This window comes from Salmo salar, chromosome ssa15 (assembly GCF_905237065.1).
Source record: "Salmo salar chromosome ssa15, Ssal_v3.1, whole genome shotgun sequence".
Taxonomy (NCBI): domain Eukaryota; kingdom Metazoa; phylum Chordata; class Actinopteri; order Salmoniformes; family Salmonidae; genus Salmo; species Salmo salar.
Window position 1 is genome coordinate 4843693 of NC_059456.1, and position 22693 is coordinate 4866385.

Consider the following 22693-nt stretch of genomic DNA (forward strand, 5'->3'; position numbering starts at 1 on the left):
AGTGAACCATCTCATCAATAATCATGACAATGCAAAGACCATCAATAACCTACAGAACTTGAGACGAACGCATGCAGTATTAAGCCATGAAACGCCTTGATTGGCCAGTGAGTGACCAAGCCCTCGTCAAAACCTACAACTTGTTTATTCATCAAAAACCCATCCTCTTTCACGCCACTGCCAGCTATTGCACTCATAATAACCGCTGTGAAAAATAGCGAAGCATATTTGTGGACGCACCCCGCTGGACATATAGAGCTAGCGCCAGCGATAAGATTCACCGTTAAGTTAGTTTGGTCCATATACAACATACTTACAGTAATCATATGACGTGACTCTGATGACTGATGGGCTCTACACATCTCAACCTATATTCACTTAAAGGTACGATCTGGGAATCTGAACAATGGTCCTTTTTTTAATTCATGATGACTGACTGCCAGCCCGTATATCTAGAGGACTGTGTGAATCTACCAGGGGTTTATATACCCCCCCCATCCTTTATCTGTATAACAAATTCAGGTGGCGGGGCCGCCATATTTCAGAAATATCAAAATCCCAGATTGTAGCTTTAAAGGTTCCAAATCAGACTGTCATATTTAATACGGCCCTAGTAACTGCTCTCTCCACTTCAGATTGAAGTTTCCGTGGCGACGTCCATGAGGGGTCCAAGTGCCATATATTTGCCGTTAATACGCTCCTTTTTTTACCGATTGTGTACGGTGGATTTGCATAGTTTGTCCTTTGTTGATTTATTGGCGTAGTAGGAGATAATGTGCTGGTATGACAGTCGGCTCACATAGAAGGCCTTTTTATATGATAATGTCGCCTCAGGGTTTTTAATAGAACGGAGGAATGTAATGGTCTGGTATAATTTCCCCATAAAGGTTTACATTGCTCCCTCATCTCTCTCTCTCCACTTTCTCTCCAACATAGATCCCTCATCTCTCTCTGTCTCCCCCGTTCTCCCCCCGCATTGCTTCCTCTCTCTCCCCCACTCATCCCCCACATAGCTCTCTCTGTCTCTCCCATTCTCCCCCACATAGTGCCCTCTGTATCCCCCACATAGCTTCCTCTCTCTCCCCCACTCATCCCCCACATAGCTCTCTCTGTATCCCCCATTCTCCCCCACATAGAGCCCTCTCTCCCCCCCAATCATCCCCCACTCATCTCCCACATATCTCTCTTTTCCTCTCTCCCCCCACATAGCTTCCCCTCCCTTCTCCTCTCTCCCCCCACATAGCTTCCCCTCCCTTCTCCTCTCTCCCCCCACATAGCTTCCCCTCCCTTCTCCTCTCTCCCCACACATAGCTTCCCTCCCTTCTCCTCTCTCTCCCCCACATAGCTTCCCTCTCTTCTCTCCCCCACATAGCTTCCCTCTCTTCTCTCCCCCACATAGCTTCCCTCTCTTCTCTCCCCCACATAGCTTCCCTCCCTTCTCTTCTCTTCCCCTCCCTTCCCCTCTCTCCCCCACATAGCTTCCCTCCCTTCCCCTCTCTCCCCCACATAGCTTCCCCTCCCTTCTCTCTCCCCCACATAGCTTCCCTCCCTTCTCCTCTCTCCCCCACATAGCTTCCCTCCCTTCTCCTCTCTCTCCCCCCACATAGCTTCCCTCCCTTCTCCTCTCTCTCCCCCACATAGCTTCTCTCCCTTCTCCTCTCTCCCCCACATAGCTTCCCTCCCTTCTCCTCTCTCCCCCACATAGCTTCCCTCCCTTCTCCTCTCTCTCCCCCACATAGCTTCTCTCCCTTCTCCTCTCTCCCCCACATAGCTTCCCTCCCTTCTCCTCTCTCCCCATCTAAAGCAGTCGGTTCAGCAGATCGAACAGGAGACATTTCTAAGGTGTTACAGTCTAATCTGTCCTCCACACGCCGACACAGTCTGATAACAACTGTGATATATCTATTATGCATCTGAGTAATGCTGCCGTGTGTGTGTGTGTGTGTGTGTGTGTGTGTGTGTGTGTGTGTGTGTGTGTGTGTGTGTGTGTGTGTGTGTGTGTGTGTGTGTGTGTGTGTGTGTGTGTGTGTGTGTGTGTGTGTGTGTGTGTGTGTGTGTGTGTGTGTGTTCTGCAGATATTAAAGCAGTCCTGTACAGAGATCCTGACAGTAGAGCCGTCCAGTGTCTGCGTTAACGGTGAGTGTTGGATTGTTGTTGGTGTGTGGATATAGTTGTAGTTGTTGTGTGGGTATTGTTGTTGTTGTGTGGGTATTGTTGTTGTTGTTGTGTGGGTATTGTTGTTGTGTGGGTATAGTTGTTGTTGTTGTGTGGGTATAGTTGTTGTTGTTGTGTGGGTATAGTTGTTGTTGTTGTTGTGTGGGTATAGTTGTTGTTGTTGTGTGGGTATAGTTGTTGTTGTTGTGTGGGTATAGTTGTTGTTGTGTGGGTATAGTTGTTGTTGTGTGGGTATAGTTGTTGGTGTTGTTGTGTGGGTATAGTTGTTGGTGTTGTTGTGTGGGTATAGTTGTTGGTGTTGTGTGGGTATAGTTGTTGTTGGTGTTGTGGGTATAGTTGTTGTTGGTGTTGTGGGTATAGTTGTTGTGTGGGTATAGTTGTTGTGTGGGTATAGTTGTTGTGTGGGTATAGTTGTTGTTGTTGTGTGGGTATAGTTGTTGTTGTTGTGTGGGTATAGTTGTTGTTGTTGTGTGGGTATAGTTGTTGTTGTTGTGTGGGTATAGTTGTTGTTGTTGTGTGGGTATAGTTGTTGTTGTTGTTGTTGTGTGGGTATAGTTGTTGTTGTTGTTGTGTGGGTATAGTTGTTGTTGGTGTTGTGTGGGTATAGTTGTTGTGTGGGTATAGTTGTTGTTGGTGTTGTGTGGGTATAGTTGTTGTTGGTGTTGTGTGGGTATAGTTGTTGTTGTTGTTGTGTGGGTATAGTTGTTGTTGGTGTTGTGTGGGTATAGTTGTTGTTGGTGTTGTGTGGGTATAGTTGTTGTTGTGTGGGTATAGTTGTTGTTGTGTGGGTATAGTTGTTGTTGTGTGGGTATAGTTGTTGTTGTGTGGGTATAGTTGTTGTTGTGTGGGTATAGTTGTTGTTGTGTGGGTATAGTTGTTGTTGTGTGGGTATAGTTGTTGTTGTGTGGGTATAGTTGTTGTTGTGTGGGTATAGTTGTTGTTGTTGTTGTTGTGTGGGTATAGTTGTTGTTGTGTGGGTATAGTTGTTGTTGTGTGGGTATAGTTGTTGTTGTGTGGGTATAGTTGTTGTTGTTGTTGTGTGGGTATAGTTGTTGTGTGGGTATAGTTGTTGTTGTTGTTGTGTGGGTATAGTTGTTGTTGTTGTTGTGTGGGTATAGTTGTTGTTGTTGTGTGGGTATAGTTGTTGTGTGGGTATAGTTGTTGGTGTGGGTATAGTTGTTGTTGGTGTTGTGTGGGTATAGTTGTTGTTGGTGTGGGTATAGTTGTTGTTGGTGTGGGTATAGTTGTTGTTGTTGTGTGGGTATAGTTGTTGTTGTTGTGTGGGTATAGTTGTTGTTGGTGTTGTGTGGGTATAGTTGTTGTTGGTGTTGTGTGGGTATAGTTGTTGTTGGTGTTGTGTGGGTATAGTTGTTGTGTGGGTATAGTTGTTGTGTGGGTATAGTTGTTGTGTGGGTATAGTTGTTGTGTGGGTATAGTTGTTGTGTGGGTATAGTTGTTGTTGTTGTGTGGGTATAGTTGTTGTGTGGGTATAGTTGTTGTTGTGTGGGTATAGTTGTTGTTGTTGTGTGGGTATAGTTGTTGTTGTTGTGTGGGTATAGTTGTTGTTGTTGTTGTGTGGGTATAGTTGTTGTTGTTGTTGTGTGGGTATAGTTGGTGGTGTTGCTGTTGTTGTTGTGTGGGTATAGGTGTTGCTGTTGTTGTTGTGTGGGTATAGGTGTTGTTGTTGTTGTTGTGTGGGTATAGTTGTTGTTGTTGTTGTGTGGGTATAGTTGTTGTTGTGTGGGTATAGTTGTTGTTGTGTGTATAGTTGTTGTGGGTATAGTTGTTCCCATCAGGCTGGAAGGAATATTCTGTTTCTGTTTGTGCACAGATGTAGGATCTAAATTTGAGCCAGTTTGCTACAGCAGGATAATATTTGTATTTATTTTACCTTTATTTAGCTACTCAGTTAAGAACAAATTCTTATTTACAATGACGGCCTACCCCGGCCAAACCCTCCCCTAACCCGGACGATGCTGGGCCTATTGTGCGCCGCCCTATGGTACTCCCAATCATGATACTCAAGGAACCCCTGTTATGTGGATTATCATTCATGGATATTTTTGTGTGTGTGTGTGTGTGTGTGTGTGTGTGTGTCTGTGTGTTATCCCAGGGCCCCTCTCCTCACTTTCTCCTGTGTCTTGTTTACATAACACAGAGTCGTTTGACATCGTGCTGCGAGGTAACGGCTTCTCCGTGGGACGAGGCAACGACGGGGTTGTCTGTAGCTTCATAGTTGGCACGCAAACATACAGTAAGTACAGACACAGACACAAACACACTCACACATATCTTACAGTAGCCATCTTAACATGTTAAGTGAAAGACCCAACAGAATATACAAGTATAAATGTTGTTAGGGCTATGTACCTTGGTAATTCAGTTTCTTATTTTAAACATGTTGTCTGTTTTGTCAAGCAATACAGTGGCAAGAAAAAGTATGTGAACCGTTTGGAATTACCTGGATTTCTGCATAAATTAGTCATCAAATTTGATCTGATCTTCATCACAACAACAGACAAACACAGTGTGCTTAAACTAATAACACACAAATTATTGTTTTTTTCTTGTCTATATTGAATACATAATTTAAACATTCACAGTGTAGGTTGGAAAAAGTATGTGAACCCCCTAGGCTAATGACTTCTCCAAAAGCTAATTGGAGTCAGGAGTCAACTAACCTGGAGTCCAATCAATGAGACGAGATTGGAGATGTTGGTTAGAGCTGCCTTGCCCTATAAAAAACACTCACAAAATTTGAGTTTGCTATTCACAAGAAGCATTGCCTGATGTGAACCATGCAAACAAACAAAAGAGATCTCAGAAAACCTAAGATGAAGAATTGTTGACTTGCATAAAGCTGGAAAAGGTTACAAAAGTATCTCTAAAAGCCTTGAGACAAGGCTTAAGAAAAATTGTCTATAAATGGAGAAAGTTCAGCACTGTTGCTACTCTCCCTAGGAGTGGCCATCCTGCAAAGATGACTGCAAGAGCACAGCACAAAATGCTCAATGAGGTTAAGAAGAGTCCTAGAGTGTCAGCTAAAGACTTACAGAAATCTCTGGAACATGCTAACACCTCTGTTGACGAGTCTACGATACGTAAAACACTAAACAAGAATGGTGTTCATGGGAGGACACCACGGAAGAAGCCACCACTGTCCAAAAAACATCTGAAGTTCGCAAAAGTGCACCTGGACGTTGCACAGAGCTACTGGCAAAATATTCTGTGAACAGATGAAACTACAGTTACAGTTGTTTGCAAGGAACACACAACACTATGTGTGGAGAAAAAAAAAGGCACAGCACACCAACATCAAAACCTCATCCCAGTATGGTGAAGGGAGCATCATAGTTTGGGGCTGCTTTGCTGCCTCAGGGCCTGGACAGCTTGCTATCATCGACAGAAAAATGAATTCCCAAGTTTATCAAGACATTTTGCAGGAGAATGCTATGCTATCTTGTAAGGCGATCTGTCCGCCAATTGAAGCTCAACAGAAGTTGGGTGATGCAACAGGACAACGACCCTAAACACAGAAGTAAATCAGCAACAGATTAGCTTCAATATGCCCAGTCGGAGTCCTGAACTCAATCCGATTGAGATGCTGTGGCATGACCTCAAGAGAGCAATTCACACCAGACGTCCCAAGATTATTGCTGAACTGAAACAGTTTTGTAAAGAGGAATGGTCCAGAATTCCTCCTGACCATTGTGCAGGTCTGATCCGCAACTACAGAAAACGTTTGGTTGAGGTTATTGCTGCCAAAGGAGGGTCAACCAGTTATTAAATCCCACTCTACCCCTCTACCCACTCTACCCCTCTACCCACTCTACCCCTCTACCCCTTTCCCCATTCTAACCCTCTCTTTCCCTCTCTCTTCCTCTCTCTCTCTGCCCCACTCTCTCTCCCCAGTCTCTCTCTCCCCTAGTCTCTCCCCTAGTCTCTCCCCCAGTCTCTCCCCCAGTCTCTCCCCCAGTCTCTCCCCCAGTCTCTCCCCCAGTCTCTCCCCCAGTCTCTCTCCCTCTTTCTACCACTCTCTCCCCCACTCTCTACCTCACTCCCATTCTCTCCCACCCTCCCCCTCTCTCCCCCACTCTTCCCCTCTACCCTTTCCCTTTTGTCCCATTTTTCCTCATAACAAATGTCTTGACTATACTACTGTATATTCTGCAAGTCATCTGTGTGTGTGAGTCTGTGTGTGAGTCTGTGTGTGAGTCTGTGTGTGAGTCTGTGTGTGTAGTAGTGTGCAGGGAAGTCATTCTAGTCTTTATTTTCCAGATCAGAAGCCAAGTGTTGTGCGGAACGATTATCTCCTGTGTCCTGCACCTGTGCTGTATGCAGTCGGACAGTAAGTAGTGTGTGTGTGTGTGTGTTTTAACACATCCCCACTGACATTCCAAAACCGTACCGGTGTCTGTATGTCGTTAAAACAAGCCAGCCCTCACATACTTTCCAGTATTTGAAAGCATTTGAGATATGTATTTAACCCATGGTCTGACCAAAAAACAGAAAGGCACTGCAGAGCTCAATAACTGAAATTGAGTATATAGAGATTATTCTTCCCTCACGGGTTTAAATCCTCAAACCCAACAGCACCTTCTACTTATGTTCTCTCTGACTCCAATCTAAAATAGTTTGATTGTATTGCGGGGAAATGTGGTTCCAGAACATATCAAGATTAGAAACCTTCCATGAGATTTTTTTTTTTTTAATGTATAGCAAGTTTATCTACTCACAATCCAACAGTAACATCATCTCGTATAATCCACTCAAATTTTCTAATCCAAAACTGCTGTTGATAACATGTTTTGTTGCAATTGTCCTTTGGTATTAAAGTTTTCAATGTAGAATTGACCCTATTTCTCCTTCGTTATAGAGCACACTGGGTCAGGGCCCGTATTCACAAAGAGTCTTAGAGAAGGAGTGCTAATCTCACATCAGTTTTGCCTGTTAGATCATGACGACTCGGAGGGAAGACCTGATCCTAGGTCAGTACTCGTTCTTTGAGACTCTTTGTGAATACGTGCCATGACAGAACCTGATCTCCTCCTGCTCCTGTTATGTGAAGAGTCTTGCTTAATTAACTCTTGGCATGGCCACGGTGACCCATTAAGTAGTTAGCTGTTAGGCCTGGTACAGCGGGCTGGGGTGGGCCTGGGATAGTGGGTAAACACATCTGTTCTGGGGCTTTAAAGGGTTGTGCGACAGATGCAGCGATTCCCTTCTCCACGCTCTCTTCATTTAAATAATTCACCATGCTACTGTGACAATCCCCTTTCCTGCCCATCCCTACCCCCCGGACCACCTGCATCATGGAATCATGGAACGTCTGAAAGTTGTGTCTCCGACTCCGTCCATCTGTCTGCCTCTCTGCTGTCTCCGTCGATGGTGATGCTGGGGGGGGGGGTGATTGGTTTGATCGGTTGGTTAGGATGGACGCTAGCAGAGGAAAAAGCCTGAAGCGTTGAAGATGGATTATATTGGCCAAGAGTATTGAGCTTTTTGTGGTGCTTTGTGTTCTCTGGTTTGATCTATAACATGGAGTTTGGTCTATAACATGTGGTTTGGTCTATAACATGGGGTTTGGTCTATAACATGTCTATAACATGGGGTTTGGTCTATAACATGGGGTTTGGTCTATAACATGGGGTTTGGTCTATAACATGGGGTTTGGTCTATAACATGGGGTTTGGTCTATAACATGTCTATAACATGTGGTTTGGTCTATAACATGGGGTTTGGTCTATAACATGTCTATAACATGGGGTTTGGTCTATAACATGGGGTTTGGTCTATAACATGTGGTGTGGTCTATAGCATGGGGTTTGGCCTATAACATGGGGTTTGGTCTATAACATGTCTATAACATGTGGTTTGGTCTATAACATGGGGTTTGGTCTATAACATGGGGTTTGGTCTATAACATGTGGTGTGGTCTATAACATGTGGTTTGGTCTATAACATGTCTATAACATGTGGTTTGGTCTATAACATGTCTATAACATGTGGTTTGGTCTATAACATGTGGTTTGGTCTATAGCATGGGGTTTGGTCTATAGCATGGGGTTTGGTCTATAGCATGGGGTTTGGTCTATAGCATGGGGTTTGGTCTATAGCATGGGGTTTGGTCTATAGCATGGGGTTTGGTCTATAGCATGTGGTTTGGTCTATAGCATGGGGTTTGGTCTATAACATGGGGTTTGGTCTATAACATGTGGTTTGGTCTATAACATGGGGTTTGGTCTATAGCATGGGGTTTGGTCTATAACGTGGGGTTTGGTCTATAGCGTGGGGTTTGGTCTATAGCGTGGGGTTTGGTCTATAGCGTGGGGTTTGGTCTATAGCGTGGGGTTTGGTCTATAGCGTGGGGTTTGGTCTATAGCGTGGGGTTTGGTCTATAGCGTGGGGTTTGGTCTATAGCGTGGGGTTTGGTCTATAGCGTGGGGTTTGGTCTATAACGTGGGGTTTGGTCTATAACGTGGGGTTTGGTCTATAACGTGGGGTTTGGTCTATAGCGTGGGGTTTGGTCTATAGCGTGGGGTTTGGTCTATAGCGTGGGGTTTGGTCTATAGCGTGGGGTTTGGTCTATAGCGTGGGGTTTGGTCTATAGCGTGGGGTTTGGTCTATAGCGTGGGGTTTGGTCTATAGCGTGGGGTTTGGTCTATAACATGGGGTTTGGTCTATAACATGGGGTTTGGTCTATAGCGTGGGGTTTGGTCTATAGCGTGGGGTTTGGTCTATAGCGTGGGGTTTGGTCTATAGCGTGGGGTTTGGTCTATAGCGTGGGGTTTGGTCTATAGCGTGGGGTTTGGTCTATAACATGGGGTTTGGTCTATAACATGTGGTTTGGTCTATAACATGGGGTTTGGTCTTAGGCATGTTGTCCTTATAGGCGACTATTGTATGTGTGCTTGGTTGGTAGTTAGTAGGTACAGACTTGAGATTTGGCCAATAGATATGGACTATAGATATGGCCTATAGATATGGCCTATATATATATGGACTATAGATATGGACTATATATATATGGTCTATAGATATGGCCTATAGATATGGTCTATAGATATGGACTATAGATATGGCCTATAGATATGGCTGTTTGGTTGGTTGTTATAAAGAGAGACCAAACTTTATTTAACCATGAGAGGGAATTTATCTATCACATATAAGAGCAATAGCAAACGTAGAAAACAAATGTCCATTCAAGCATCATATACAATACACATTCCATATACAATACACATTCCATGTACAATACACGTTCCATGTACAATACACATTCATTTGACATTTTAGTCATTTAGCAGACGCTCTTATCCAGAGCGACTTACAGTAGTGAATGCATACATTTAATTTCATGTATTAAAAAAAAAATAATGTTTTGTACTTGCCCCCCGTGGGAATCGAACCCACAACCCTGGCGTTGCACACACCATGCTGGCGTTGCAAACACCATGCTCTACCAACTGAGTCACAGTACACATCCCATATACAATACACGTTCCATTGTCTAGTTTAGTTTTTCTATGTTATGTTCTAGTTTTGTATTTCTATGTTGGGTTGTTCTAGTTTTCTATTTCTATGTTGGGCTTTGTTTGGGGTGATCTCCAATTAGAGGCAGCTGGTCATCGTTGTCTCTAATTGGAGGTCATATTTAAGTTGGTGTTTGTCCAACCTGGGTTTGTGGGAGATTGTTTTTGAGTCAGTGTATGTTTCACCTCTGCGTCACGGTTTGTTGTTTTTGTCATTCAGTTTATTTATATGTATCGCATAGTTTCTCAGTGTAAATCAAATGTGGAACGACACACACGCTGCACTTTGGTTCGCTCCTCGTTTCGACAACCGTGACATCCATATACAATACACGTTCCATATACAGTACACATTCCATACACAGTACACATTCCATACACAGTACACATTCCGTACACATTCCATATACAGTACACATTCCATATACCATAGTGCTTCAGTCAATTGGTGGTGGCACGGGTCTCATCTGTGGTGACAGCTGTGTCATGGTTCAGTCCTTGAACACAGGCATCTGTTGGTGGCCCTAACCCTCTCCCCCTTCCCCTCTCCACCATATCGCTCCATTAGGTAGGTGCCCCCATGTGTCCTCCTGTCCCTTAACCCCCCCCCCCCCATGTGTTGATGATAACAAGGTTGCATGGTGGAGCGCTTGGTCCGCCGTGTCTCACCTGGTGTTCACACAACAACGGTGGAGGGTAAAAGAAAACTTAAGGGCCTGGTTGACACCTGGCTGACACCTGGCAACAGACAGGACAGGACAGCTAGCTAATGCAGCAAGCCTCATGAATAATGGAACAGGACAATCGGAGGACGCTCCGCCGGGCTGCCGACCGTGTCAGTTGTCCAATTGGTGCCATTTTTGATGTCATAGCCGTAAACATCTCTGGGTCGTTGAAAAGTGGAGCGTCTCTTGGTGGAGCATTGGGGGGGGGGATCTGTCTTCCTGTAACGTTAACATCAGGTGGCGTGACAGATATTCTTTTCTTGGCCCAATGTAAAGACTCTCGAGTTGAGCCCTGTGTCCTGAAGGTAAAGAATGGGATCCCAATGGAAATACCCGACTGTGGACGTATGATTCAATACCTTTAGTGATACAACAAAAACCTGGAGGCTATGTATCGACTAATATGCACAGCAAGTCATGAGTAGCAATCCAAATATTTATCAGGTTTAATAGTTCAGAGGAAACTCGTGTCGAAGAGGAGAAATAGCATAACCTTAGTTTGTGGGTGCGGTCAACAACACGCTGTTCCACAAAAGCAAAAAAAAAAACAGGTAAATAATACATGGACATATCCTTCTGTCGCTCTGTCTCTTCTTATAACTGGTGATGCTATTAAACCCTGTGAATGACAGTTGAAGGCAGGGCCCCAGCTGTTAGGTTGAGCTGGGGTTATGTCTGAATAGATGGGAGACGAGAGGGGGAAATGTCATGCCAGAGGTAAAATGGGCAGGGGGATCACTCTAAGGGATCACTCTAAAACCCTGTAAAGACTGACACATGTTCCCAGGGACATCAAGGCAGACGATCCAGGCCTCTCCTCTCTTAGTATCACTGGAGATCTCTAAACTGGGATATGGACAAACCTGGGTTCAATTACTATTTGAAATAATTCCAAATACTTTTATCTAGGCTTGCCTGGCTGACTGGATCAATAGAACAGTCCCAAGACTATACATTCTGCAGATCCGGCACTCCAGGCAGAATAGAGCAAATGCTCAAAAGTATTCATAAAGATTTCATATAGTATTTGATCCCAGGTCTGGTCATTGGAGTTCTCTTAGCTGCGATGTGGAAACTTCTCTTTCCCTCCTACTCTAGTGGTCTCTGTGTCTAGTGGCTTCTGTCGGAGCGCCTCGTTGTCCTGCGTGACGCTAAGCGCTAGTGATACGATACAGCTGGATGATCTCCGGTGTCACTAATGGCTTTCCAACTTTTCCTTAAAGACAGGAAAATTGAGGAGGGTGAATTATTCAGGGTTGAACATATTGCGGAGGATGGCTGTCACTAAGAGTTGTGGAAACGTCTCTCCTCTGGAGGACGCGTGGCAGAGATCCTGACAGAATAGAGGAAACTCTTTGAACTCTGAAGAGAGGGATTGTGGTACGGAACGAACCTCAAGAGTGGGTGATCAAACGTTAGGCCAAACACATGTTTAAGTTTTCATTCCATTCAAATGTCTGCAGTGTAACGTGTGTTTGTTTGCAGTCATCTTGGCCTGGTCATGCAAAAGGGATATTTCTTCTGGTTAAATAAAATCTACAGTATATTGTATGTATAAATAAAGGATGATCGCTTTTTTTGGAGAAAGAAGCGTAGAAAAAGATGGTGCTCGTGAAACTAATCAAAATATTGTTTTAATTTCAATCAAATTATTTCACTGAGTGATGATGTCCTCACAAAAAAAGTATTTTCACACAATCACAATATTTGTTTTTGTGTTACTCAAAAAAATTTATGTTGAAATTGACTTACATCTATGTAAGAGGAACATATTTTTTGTCCTGTTTGTGCAACAGTAACTCTCACCAACTACACAGAAAATATATATATAAACGCAACACTCAACAATTTCAAAAATGTTACTGAGTTACAGTTCATATGAGGGAATCAGTCAATTTGAAATAAATTCATTAAGCCCTAAATTATGGATTTCACATGACTGGGAATACAGATAGGCATCTGTTGGTGACAGACCTTTAAAAAAAAAAAAGGTAGGGGTGTGGATCAGAAAACCAGTCAGTATCTGGTGTGAAAATTTGCCTCATGCGGCTCATCTCCTTCAAATAGAGTTGATCAGGCTGTTGATTGTGATATTATTAAGTTGTTGGTGCATATACACTGAGTGCACAAAACATTAGGAACACCTTCCTAATATTGAGTTGCACCCCCCCTTTGCCCTCAAAACAGCCTCAATTCGTCGAGGCATGGACTCTAAACGTTGTCGAAAGAGTTGTTGACTTCAATGATTCCCACAGTTGTGTCGAGTTGACTAAATGACCTTTGGGTGGTGGACCATTCTTGATACACACAGGAAACTGTTGAGCATGAAAAACTCAGCAGCGTTGCAGTTCTTCACACACTCAAACCGGTGCGCCTGGCACCTACTACCATACCCTGTTCAAAGGCACTTCAATCTTTTGTCTCTGAATGGCACACATACACAATCCATGTCTCAATTGTTTCTAGGCTTAAAAATCCTGCTTTGACCTGTCTCCTCCCCTTCATCTACACTGATTGAAGTGGATTTAACAAGTGACCTCAGTAAGGGATCATAACTTGCACCTGGATTCAGCTGGTCAGTCTATGTCATGGAAAGAGCAAGTGTTCCTAATGTTTTGTCCACTCAGTGTAAAACCGGTAATGGTCAATAGAAAAAGAGAATGTCCATGGCTTAAATCATATTATTAATTCTAAGAGAGTGGACCTTCTCTTTGTCTTCTTTCTCTATTTCTTCTAAAGCCAAGTCACAGACACGGCCCCTCCTAAATGAGTTCCACAATACCAGTCAAAGCCAAGTCACAGACACGGCCCCTCCTAAATGTGTTTCACAACACCAGTCAAAGCCAAGTGGACAGGAACAAAAAACATGAGACGTAGTTTTTTTTATTTTTTAAATGGACATACATCCATCATTTAAGTAGTGAGTGTGGAAATAGGAAAGGAAATATAAAGATTGAATAAGGGGGGGGTCAGGCGATTTAAATTCCAGTACCATACTAGCGGACAGTAGGACAGATAGTCAGGCGGCAGCTCATCTGTTGGAGCCGCAGGAGAATAGAAGGCCCAAGGCAGAGCCCAGGGCGAAACCAACTGCACAGAGAAAACACACACATACCTTCATCCCCCACACACACAGCCAGGCGAACAATCAGACCAGACAATAGACAGTGTTTTACATATTTCTTAATTTTGGGGTTGGGGGGGGATTTCAGGCGTTTCAGTCGTTCCGTTTCCTGCTTAAAGACATGGTAATTGGATCTGGCATAATGGACATACGGAAATAGCTCTGCCGTTCATCATTAGGGTTTTAATTGCGCCATTTTGAACTCGTTCCCCTCGTGAAAAATAAGTCATACACAGGCCCCCCCCCCCCCCCATTCAGGGCTATTGTGGTGTTAAACAGTGTGTGTTGTGCTTGTCTTTCTAGGTCCATGGATGTCCTGATAAGTCTGAACCATGGAAAGTCCTTCATCCTTAGTGCCTTCACCATCTACGCCACAACATGTGTGAGCTTTACATTGTCCAATATCTGTCTTCCCTGTGGCTCAGTTGGTAGAGCATGGTGTTTGCAACGCCAGTGTGGTGTGTGCAACGCCAGGGTTGTGGGTTCGATTCCCACGGGGGGCCAGTACAAAAAAAAATGCATGAAATGTATGCATTCACTACTGTAAGTTGCTCTGGATAAGAGTGTCTGCTAAATGACTAAAATGTAAATCTGTTAATAAAAGGGGAAAGTAATACAGTCTATATTTATCTACACCTTGTGTTACAAACTGAGCCACACGGGTCCCTATGTGCATACCTCTGACTGGTCTTATCAGTCTATTGTATGACGTATGTCTTAACATATGACCTCTGATTGGTCTATTCGGTCTAACATATGACCTCTGATTGGTCTATTCGGTCTGACATATGACCTCTGACTGGTCTATTCGGTCTAACATATGACCTCAGATTGGTCTAACGTGTATTTTTCTCTTCCTGTGTCAGTCGGACGGCTTGGCTGTGGCCATAGTGTTCCTGCTGCTGTTGTTACTGGCAGCGTTAGCGGCCGCGTGGTGGTTCTGGCCTCTGTGCTGCACTGTGGTGAGTCTTACAATGCGGTCTATAATATAATAAGATAAAACACTGACACATTTATAACATACAGAGATGTTCCTGCCCTGGTGGTTCATTTATACATTTATAACATACAGAGATGTTCCTGCCCTGGTGGTTCATTTATACATTTATAACATACAGAGATGTTCCTGCCCTGGTGGTTCATTTATACATTTATAACATACAGATATGTTCCTGCCCTGGTGGTTCATTTATACATTTATAACATACAGAGATGTTCCTGCCCTGGGGTTCATTTATAACATACAGAGATGTTCCTGCCCTGGTGGTTCATTTATACATTTATAACATACAGAGATGTTCCTACCCTGGTGGTTCATTTATACATTTATAACATACAGAGATGTTCCTACCCTGGTGGTTCATTTATACATTTATAACATACAGAGATGTTCCTACCCTGGTGGTTCATTTATACATTTATAACATACAGAGATGTTCCTACCCTGGGGTTCATTTATACATTTATAACATACAGAGATGTTCCTGCCCTGGTGGTTCATTTATACATTTATAACATACAGAGATGTTCCTGCCCTGGGGTTCATTTATACATTTATAACATACAGAGATGTTCCTGCCCTGGTGGTTCATTTATACATTTATAACATACAGAGATGTTCCTGCCCTGGTGGTTCGTTTATACATTTATAACATACAGAGATGTTCCTGCCCTGGTGGTTCATTTATACATTTATAACATACAGAGATGTTCCTGCCCTGGTGGTTCATTTATACATTTATAACATACAGATATGTTCCTGCCCTGGTGGTTCATTTATACATTTATAACATACAGAGATGTTCCTGCCCTGGTGGTTCATTTATACATTTATAACATACAGAGATGTTCCTGCCCTGGTGGTTCATTTATACATTTATAACATACAGAGATGTTCCTGCCCTGGTGGTTCATTTATACATTTATAACATACAGAGATGTTCCTGCCCTGGTGGTTCATTTATACATTTATAACATACAGAGATGTTCCTGCCCTGGTGGTTCATTTATACATTTATAACATACAGAGATGTTCCTGCCCTGGTGGTTCATTTATACATTTATAACATACAGAGATGTTCCTGCCCTGGGGTTCATTTATAACATACAGAGATGTTCCTGCCCTGGTGGTTCATTTATACATTTATAACATACAGAGATGTTCCTACCCTGGTGGTTCATTTATACATTTATAACATACAGAGATGTTCCTGCCCTGGGAGTTCATTTATACATTTATAACATACAGAGATGTTCCTGCCCTGGTGGTTCATTTATAACATACAGAGATGTTCCTGCCCTGGTGGTTCATTTATAACATACAGAGATGTTCCTGCCCTGGTGGTTCATTTATAACATACAGAGATGTTCCTGCCCTGGTGGTTCATTTATAACATACAGAGATGTTCCTGCCCTGGTGGTTCATTTATACATTTATAACATACAGAGATGTTCCTGCCCTGGTGGTTCATTTATACATTTATAACATACAGAGATGTTCCTGCCCTGGTGGTTCATTTATACATTTATAACATACAGAGATGTTCCTGCCCTGGTGGTTCATTTATACATTTATAACATACAGAGATGTTCCTGCCCTGGTGGTTCATTTATACATTTATAACATACAGAGATGTTCCTGCCCTGGTGGTTCATTTATACATTTATAACATACAGAGATGTTCCTGCCCTGGTGGTTCATTTATACATTTATAACATACAGAGATGTTCCTGCCCTGGTGGTTCATTTATACATTTATAACATACAGAGATGTTCCTACCCTGGTGGTTCATTTATAACATACAGAGATGTTCCTGCCCTGGTGGTTCATTTATACATTTATAACATACAGAGATGTTCCTGCCCTGGTGGTTCATTTATACATTTATAACATACAGAGATGTTCCTACCCTGGTGGTTCATTTATACATTTATAACATACAGAGATGTTCCTGCCCTGGTGGTTCATTTATACATTTATAACATACAGAGATGTTCCTGCCCTGGGGGTTCATTTATACATTTATAACATACAGAGATGTTCCTACCCTGGTGGTTCATTTATAACATACAGAGATGTTCCTGCCCTGGTGGTTCATTTATAACATACAGATATGTTCCTGCCCTGGTGGTTCATTTATAACATACAGAGATGTTCCTACCCTGGTGGTTCATTTATACATTTATAACATACAGAGATGTTCCTGCCCTGGGGGTTCATTTATACATTTATAACATACAGAGATGTTCCTGCCCTGGTGGTCCATTTATAACATACAGAGATGTTCCTACCCTGGTGGTTCATTTATACATTTATAACATACAGAGATGTTCCTACCCTGGTGGTTCATTTATAACATACAGAGATGTTCCTGCCCTGGTGGTTCATTTATACATTTATAACATACAGAGATGTTCCTGCCCTGGTGGTTCATTTATACATTTATAACATACAGAGATGTTCCTGCCCTGGGGGTTCATTTATACATTTATAACATACAGAGATGTTCCTGCCCTGGTGGTCCATTTATAACATACAGAGATGTTCCTGCCCTGGGGTTCATTTATACATTTATAACATACAGAGATGTTCCTACCCTGGTGGTCCATTTATAACATACAGAGATGTTCCTGCCCTGGTGGTTCATTTATACATTTATAACATACAGAGATGTTCCTGCCCTGGTGGTTCATTTATACATTTATAACATACAGAGATGTTCCTGCCCTGGGGGTTCATTTATACATTTATAACATACAGAGATGTTCCTGCCCTGGTGGTTCATTTATAACATACAGAGATGTTCCTACCCTGGTGGTTCATTTATACATTTATAACATACAGAGATGTTCCTACCCTGGTGGTTCATTTATAACATACAGAGATGTTCCTGCCCTGGTGGTTCATTTATACATTTATAACATACAGAGATGTTCCTACCCTGGTGGTTCATTTATACATTTATAACATACAGAGATGTTCCTGCCCTGGTGGTTCATTTATAACATACAGAGATGTTCCTGCCCTGGTGGTTCATTTATACATTTATAACATACAGAGATGTTCCTGCCCTGGTGGTTCATTTATACATTTATAACATACAGAGATGTTCCTACCCTGGTGGTTCATTTATACATTTATAACATACAGAGATGTTCCTGCCCTGGTGGTTAATTTATACATTTATAACATACAGAGATGTTCCTGCCCTGGTGGTTAATTTATACATTTATAACATACAGAGATGTTCCTGCCCTGGTGGTTAATTTATACATTTATAACATACAGAGATGTTCCTACCCTGGTGGTTAATTTATACATTTATAACATACAGAGATGTTCCTGCCCTGGTGGTTCATTTATACATTTATAACATACAGAGATGTTCCTGCCCTGGTGGTTCATTTATACATTTATAACATACAGAGATGTTCCTACCCTGGTGGTTCATTTATACATTTATAACATACAGAGATGTTCCTACCCTGGTGGTTCATTTATACATTTATAACATACAGAGATGTTCCTGCCCTGGTGGTTCATTTATAACATACAGAGATGTTCCTGCCCTGGTGGTTCATTTATACATTTATAACATACAGAGATGTTCCTGCCCTGGTGGTTCATTTATAACATACAGAGATGTTCCTGCCCTGGTGGTTCATTTATACATTTATAACATACAGAGATGTTCCTGCCCTGGTGGTTCATTTATACATTTATAACATACAGAGATGTTCCTGCCCTGGGGTTCATTTATACATTTATAACATACAGAGATGTTCCTACCCTGGTGGTTCATTTATACATTTATAACATACAGAGATGTTCCTGCCCTGGGGTTCATTTATACATTTATAACATACAGAGATGTTCCTGCCCTGGTGGTTCATTTATACATTTATAACATACAGAGATGTTCCTGCCCTGGTGGTTCATTTATAACATACAGAGATGTTCCTGCCCTGGTGGTTCATTTATACATTTATAACATACAGAGATGTTCCTGCCCTGGTGGTTCATTTATACATTTATAACATACAGAGATGGTCCTGCCCTGGTGGTTCATTTATACATTTATAACATACAGAGATGGTCCTACCCTGGTGGTTCATTTATAACATACAGAGATGTTCCTGCCCTGGTGGTTCATTTATAACATACAGAGATGTTCCTGCCCTGGTGGTTCATTTATACATTTATAACATACAGAGATGTTCCTACCCTGGTGGTTCATTTATACATTTATAACATACAGAGATGTTCCTGCCCTGGTGGTTCATTTATACATTTATAACATACAGAGATGTTCCTGCCCTGGTGGTTCATTTATACATTTATAACATACAGAGATGTTCCTGCCCTGGGGTTAATTTATACATTTATAACATACAGAGATGTTCCTACCCTGGTGGTTCATTTATACATTTATAACATACAGAGATGTTCCTGCCCTGGGGTTCATTTATACATTTATAACATACAGAGATGTTCCTGCCCTGGTGGTTCATTTATACATTTATAACATACAGAGATGTTCCTGCCCTGGTGGTTCATTTATACATTTATAACATACAGAGATGTTCCTACCCTGGTGGTTCATTTATACATTTATAACATACAGAGATGTTCCTGCCCTGGTGGTTCATTTATACATTTATAACATACAGATATGTTCCTGCCCTGGTGGTTCATTTATACATTTATAACATACAGAGATGTTCCTGCCCTGGTGGTTCATTTATACATTTATAACATACAGAGATGTTCCTACCCTGGTGGTTCATTTATACATTTATAACATACAGAGATGTTCCTGCCCTGGTGGTTCATTTATACATTTATAACATACAGAGATGTTCCTACCCTGGTGGTTCATTTATACATTTATAACATACAGAGATGTTCCTGCCCTGGTGGTTCATTTATACATTTATAACATAGAGATGTTCCTGCCCTGGTGGTTCATTTATACATTTATAACATACAGAGATGTTCCTGCCCTGGTTGTTCATTTATACATTTATAACATACAGAGATGTTCCTACCCTGGTGGTCCATTTATAACATACAGAGATGTTCCTGCCCTGGTGGTTCATTTATACATTTATAACATACAGAGATGTTCCTACCCTGGTGGTTCATTTATACATTTATAACATACAGAGATGTTCCTGCCCTGGTGGTTCATTTATACATTTATAACATACAGAGATGTTCCTGCCCTGGTGGTTCATTTATACATTTATAACATACAGAGATGGTCCTGCCCTGGTGGTTCATTTATACATTTATAACATACAGAGATGTTCCTACCCTGGTGGTTCATTTATACATTTATAACATACAGAGATGTTCCTGCCCTGGTGGTTCATTTATACATTTATAACATACAGAGATGTTCCTGCCCTGGTGGTTCGTTTATACATTTATAACATACAGAGATGTTCCTACCCTGGTGGTTCATTTATACATTTATAACATACAGAGATGTTCCTGCCCTGGTGGTTAATTTATACATTTATAACATACAGAGATGTTCCTACCCTGGTGGTTCATTTATACATTTATAACATACAGATATGTTCCTGCCCTGGGGTTCATTTATACATTTATAACATACAGAGATGTTCCTGCCCTGGGGTTCATTTATACATTTATAACATACAGATATGTTCCTGCCCTGGTGGTTCATTTATACATTTATAACATACAGAGATGTTCCTACCCTGGTGGTTCATTTATACATTTATAACATACAGAGATGTTCCTACCCTGGTGGTTCATTTATACATTTATAACATACAGAGATGTTCCTGCCCTGGTGGTTCATTTATACATTTATAACATACAGAGATGTTCCTGCCCTGGGGTTCATTTATAACATACAGAGATGTTCCTGCCCTGGGGTTCATTTATACATTTATAACATACAGAGATGTTCCTACCCTGGTGGTTCATTTATACATTTATAACATACAGAGATGTTCCTGCCCTGGTGGTTCATTTATAACATACAGAGATGTTCCTGCCCTGGGGTTCATTTATACATTTATAACATACAGAGATGTTCCTGCCCTGGTGGTTCATTTATACATTTATAACATACAGAGATGTTCCTGCCCTGGTGGTTCATTTATACATTTATAACATACAGAGATGTTCCTACCCTGGTGGTTCATTTATAACATACAGAGATGTTCCTGCCCTGGTGGTTCATTTATACATTTATAACATGCAGAGATGTTCCTACCCTGGTGGTTCATTTATACATTTATAACATACAGAGATGTTCCTGCCCTGGTGGTTCATTTATACATTTATAACATACAGATATGTTTTCATTTATATTTATCTAGGCAAGTCAGTTAAGAACAAATTCTTATTTTCAAGGACAGCCCAGGAACAGTGGGTTAACTGCATTGTTCAGGGGCAGAACGACAGATTTTTTTTTTTTTTACCTAGTCAGCTCGGGGATTCGATATCGCAACTTACTAGTCCAACCCTCTAACCACTAGGCTACCTGCCGGTCCTGCCCTGGGATTCATTTACACAATTTCAACATACAGAAATGGTCCTGCCCTGGTGGTTCATTTGTATTATAAAACACAGAACATAATTGAAATGTTTTGTCATGCGCCAATTTGTTGAGTAAGTGAATGACGCTACTAAAATACTTCTTTACTCTGGAAGTTGTCTCCGTGTAATCTTTAATATACTCCTCAATGTGCCCTTCCTGTGTCAGCAAGCTGCAGAATATACTGTAAGCAACTTAAACAATCACTGTAAAACCCTAATGTCCCTCTTAACTACAAGTCTCTGTTTCAACAGAGGATTGTATATCAATGAGAATGAACTGTATATATAAAGGTTACATGACAGCGTAAACACAGAACCTGTCTGGCTCTGGAAACGATCCGTGTAGTAAAGATATGCCAACCCAGTCAAACCCTTAGCCAAAAGCCATTACTATAACCATGCCCCAGCATCAGGCCTTCCCTCCCTGTGGGATGATGCCAGGTAAACTCAACCATCACGGACAAGCCAGTCATGAATGGTTGTGCTCGTGCCAGCCATGCTCTGCGGTCTCCACATTGTTCAAGAGCTCAGCTGAGGTGAGGTGGTTGGTATTGGCAGGCAGCCAGCTCCACTGTTAAACTCTTCTTCACCCCCGTTTGACCTCATACTGCCTGCAAAGAGCTGCACAGCACCACAGAGGAAGACGCTCGAACAGGAAGGGAACAGAGAGTAGTAACCATAGCGATAGATATATGTGTTCTATTTAAATCTGAGAACTTTACCACATCCTGTATCTGGAAACAGTAGAGCCTGTTTAGTGTGGTGTGGCTCTGCTCTTCCAGGAAGCACTTCTCCTTGTTTTTTTTTTTTTTGGCGCGGATTTTTCTATTCCCCTTCTCGTGCTTCATATTATGATGGTTTGTTCGGTTGATATTAAATATATTAAGTTTCATAGCCTTTGTTCACACCAAACCTTTTTTGTACATCATATATCATATTTTCATCCTTTTGTGAGGAGTTTCAATATGTTTTTATGGAAGCTCATGGATTCTCAGTGCTTTGTCAACAGCATATCAATCCCCCCCTCCCGCAACCCATTCCACATCTTCCTCTCTCCATTTAGAAAAGTCCACAGTTTCCAGATGATGGTTTCAGGACATATATAATGCCTACAGATGGTATGTCCTTAGACCCCTTCTGTCCCCCTCTTCTATATGGGAACTCTGACAAACAGAAATATACCATCACCAAAACCATCACTAATACCATCACCAATCACCAATACCATCACCAATACCATCACCAATCACCAATACCATCACCAATCACCAATACCATCACCAAAACCATCACCAAAACCATCACCAATACCATCACCAATACCATCACCAAAACCATCACCAAAACCATCACCAATACCATCACCAATCACCAATACCATCACCAAAACCAAAACCATCACAATCACCATCACCAATACCTTCACCAATACCATCACCAATACCAACACCATCACCGATACAATCACCAACACCATCACCAACACCTAAACATCACAATCACCACCAAAACCATCACAATCACCACCAAAACCATCACAATCACAATCACCATCAC

The 22693-nt window shown here is 42.0% G+C and overlaps 1 protein-coding gene across 1 annotated transcript in view; it reads left to right on the plus strand.

Moving 5' to 3' along the window:
- LOC106570902 (anthrax toxin receptor 2) overlaps positions 1-22693 on the plus strand; it is a 114543-nt gene that overhangs the window by 20455 nt on the left and 71395 nt on the right. Inside the window, exons 7-11 of the mRNA XM_045695384.1 lie at positions 2076-2136; positions 4334-4429; positions 6454-6523; positions 13860-13938; positions 14423-14518. Of these exons, the coding sequence (XP_045551340.1) occupies positions 2076-2136; positions 4334-4429; positions 6454-6523; positions 13860-13938; positions 14423-14518 (402 nt within the window). The remainder of the gene's footprint in view (positions 1-2075; positions 2137-4333; positions 4430-6453; positions 6524-13859; positions 13939-14422; positions 14519-22693) is intronic.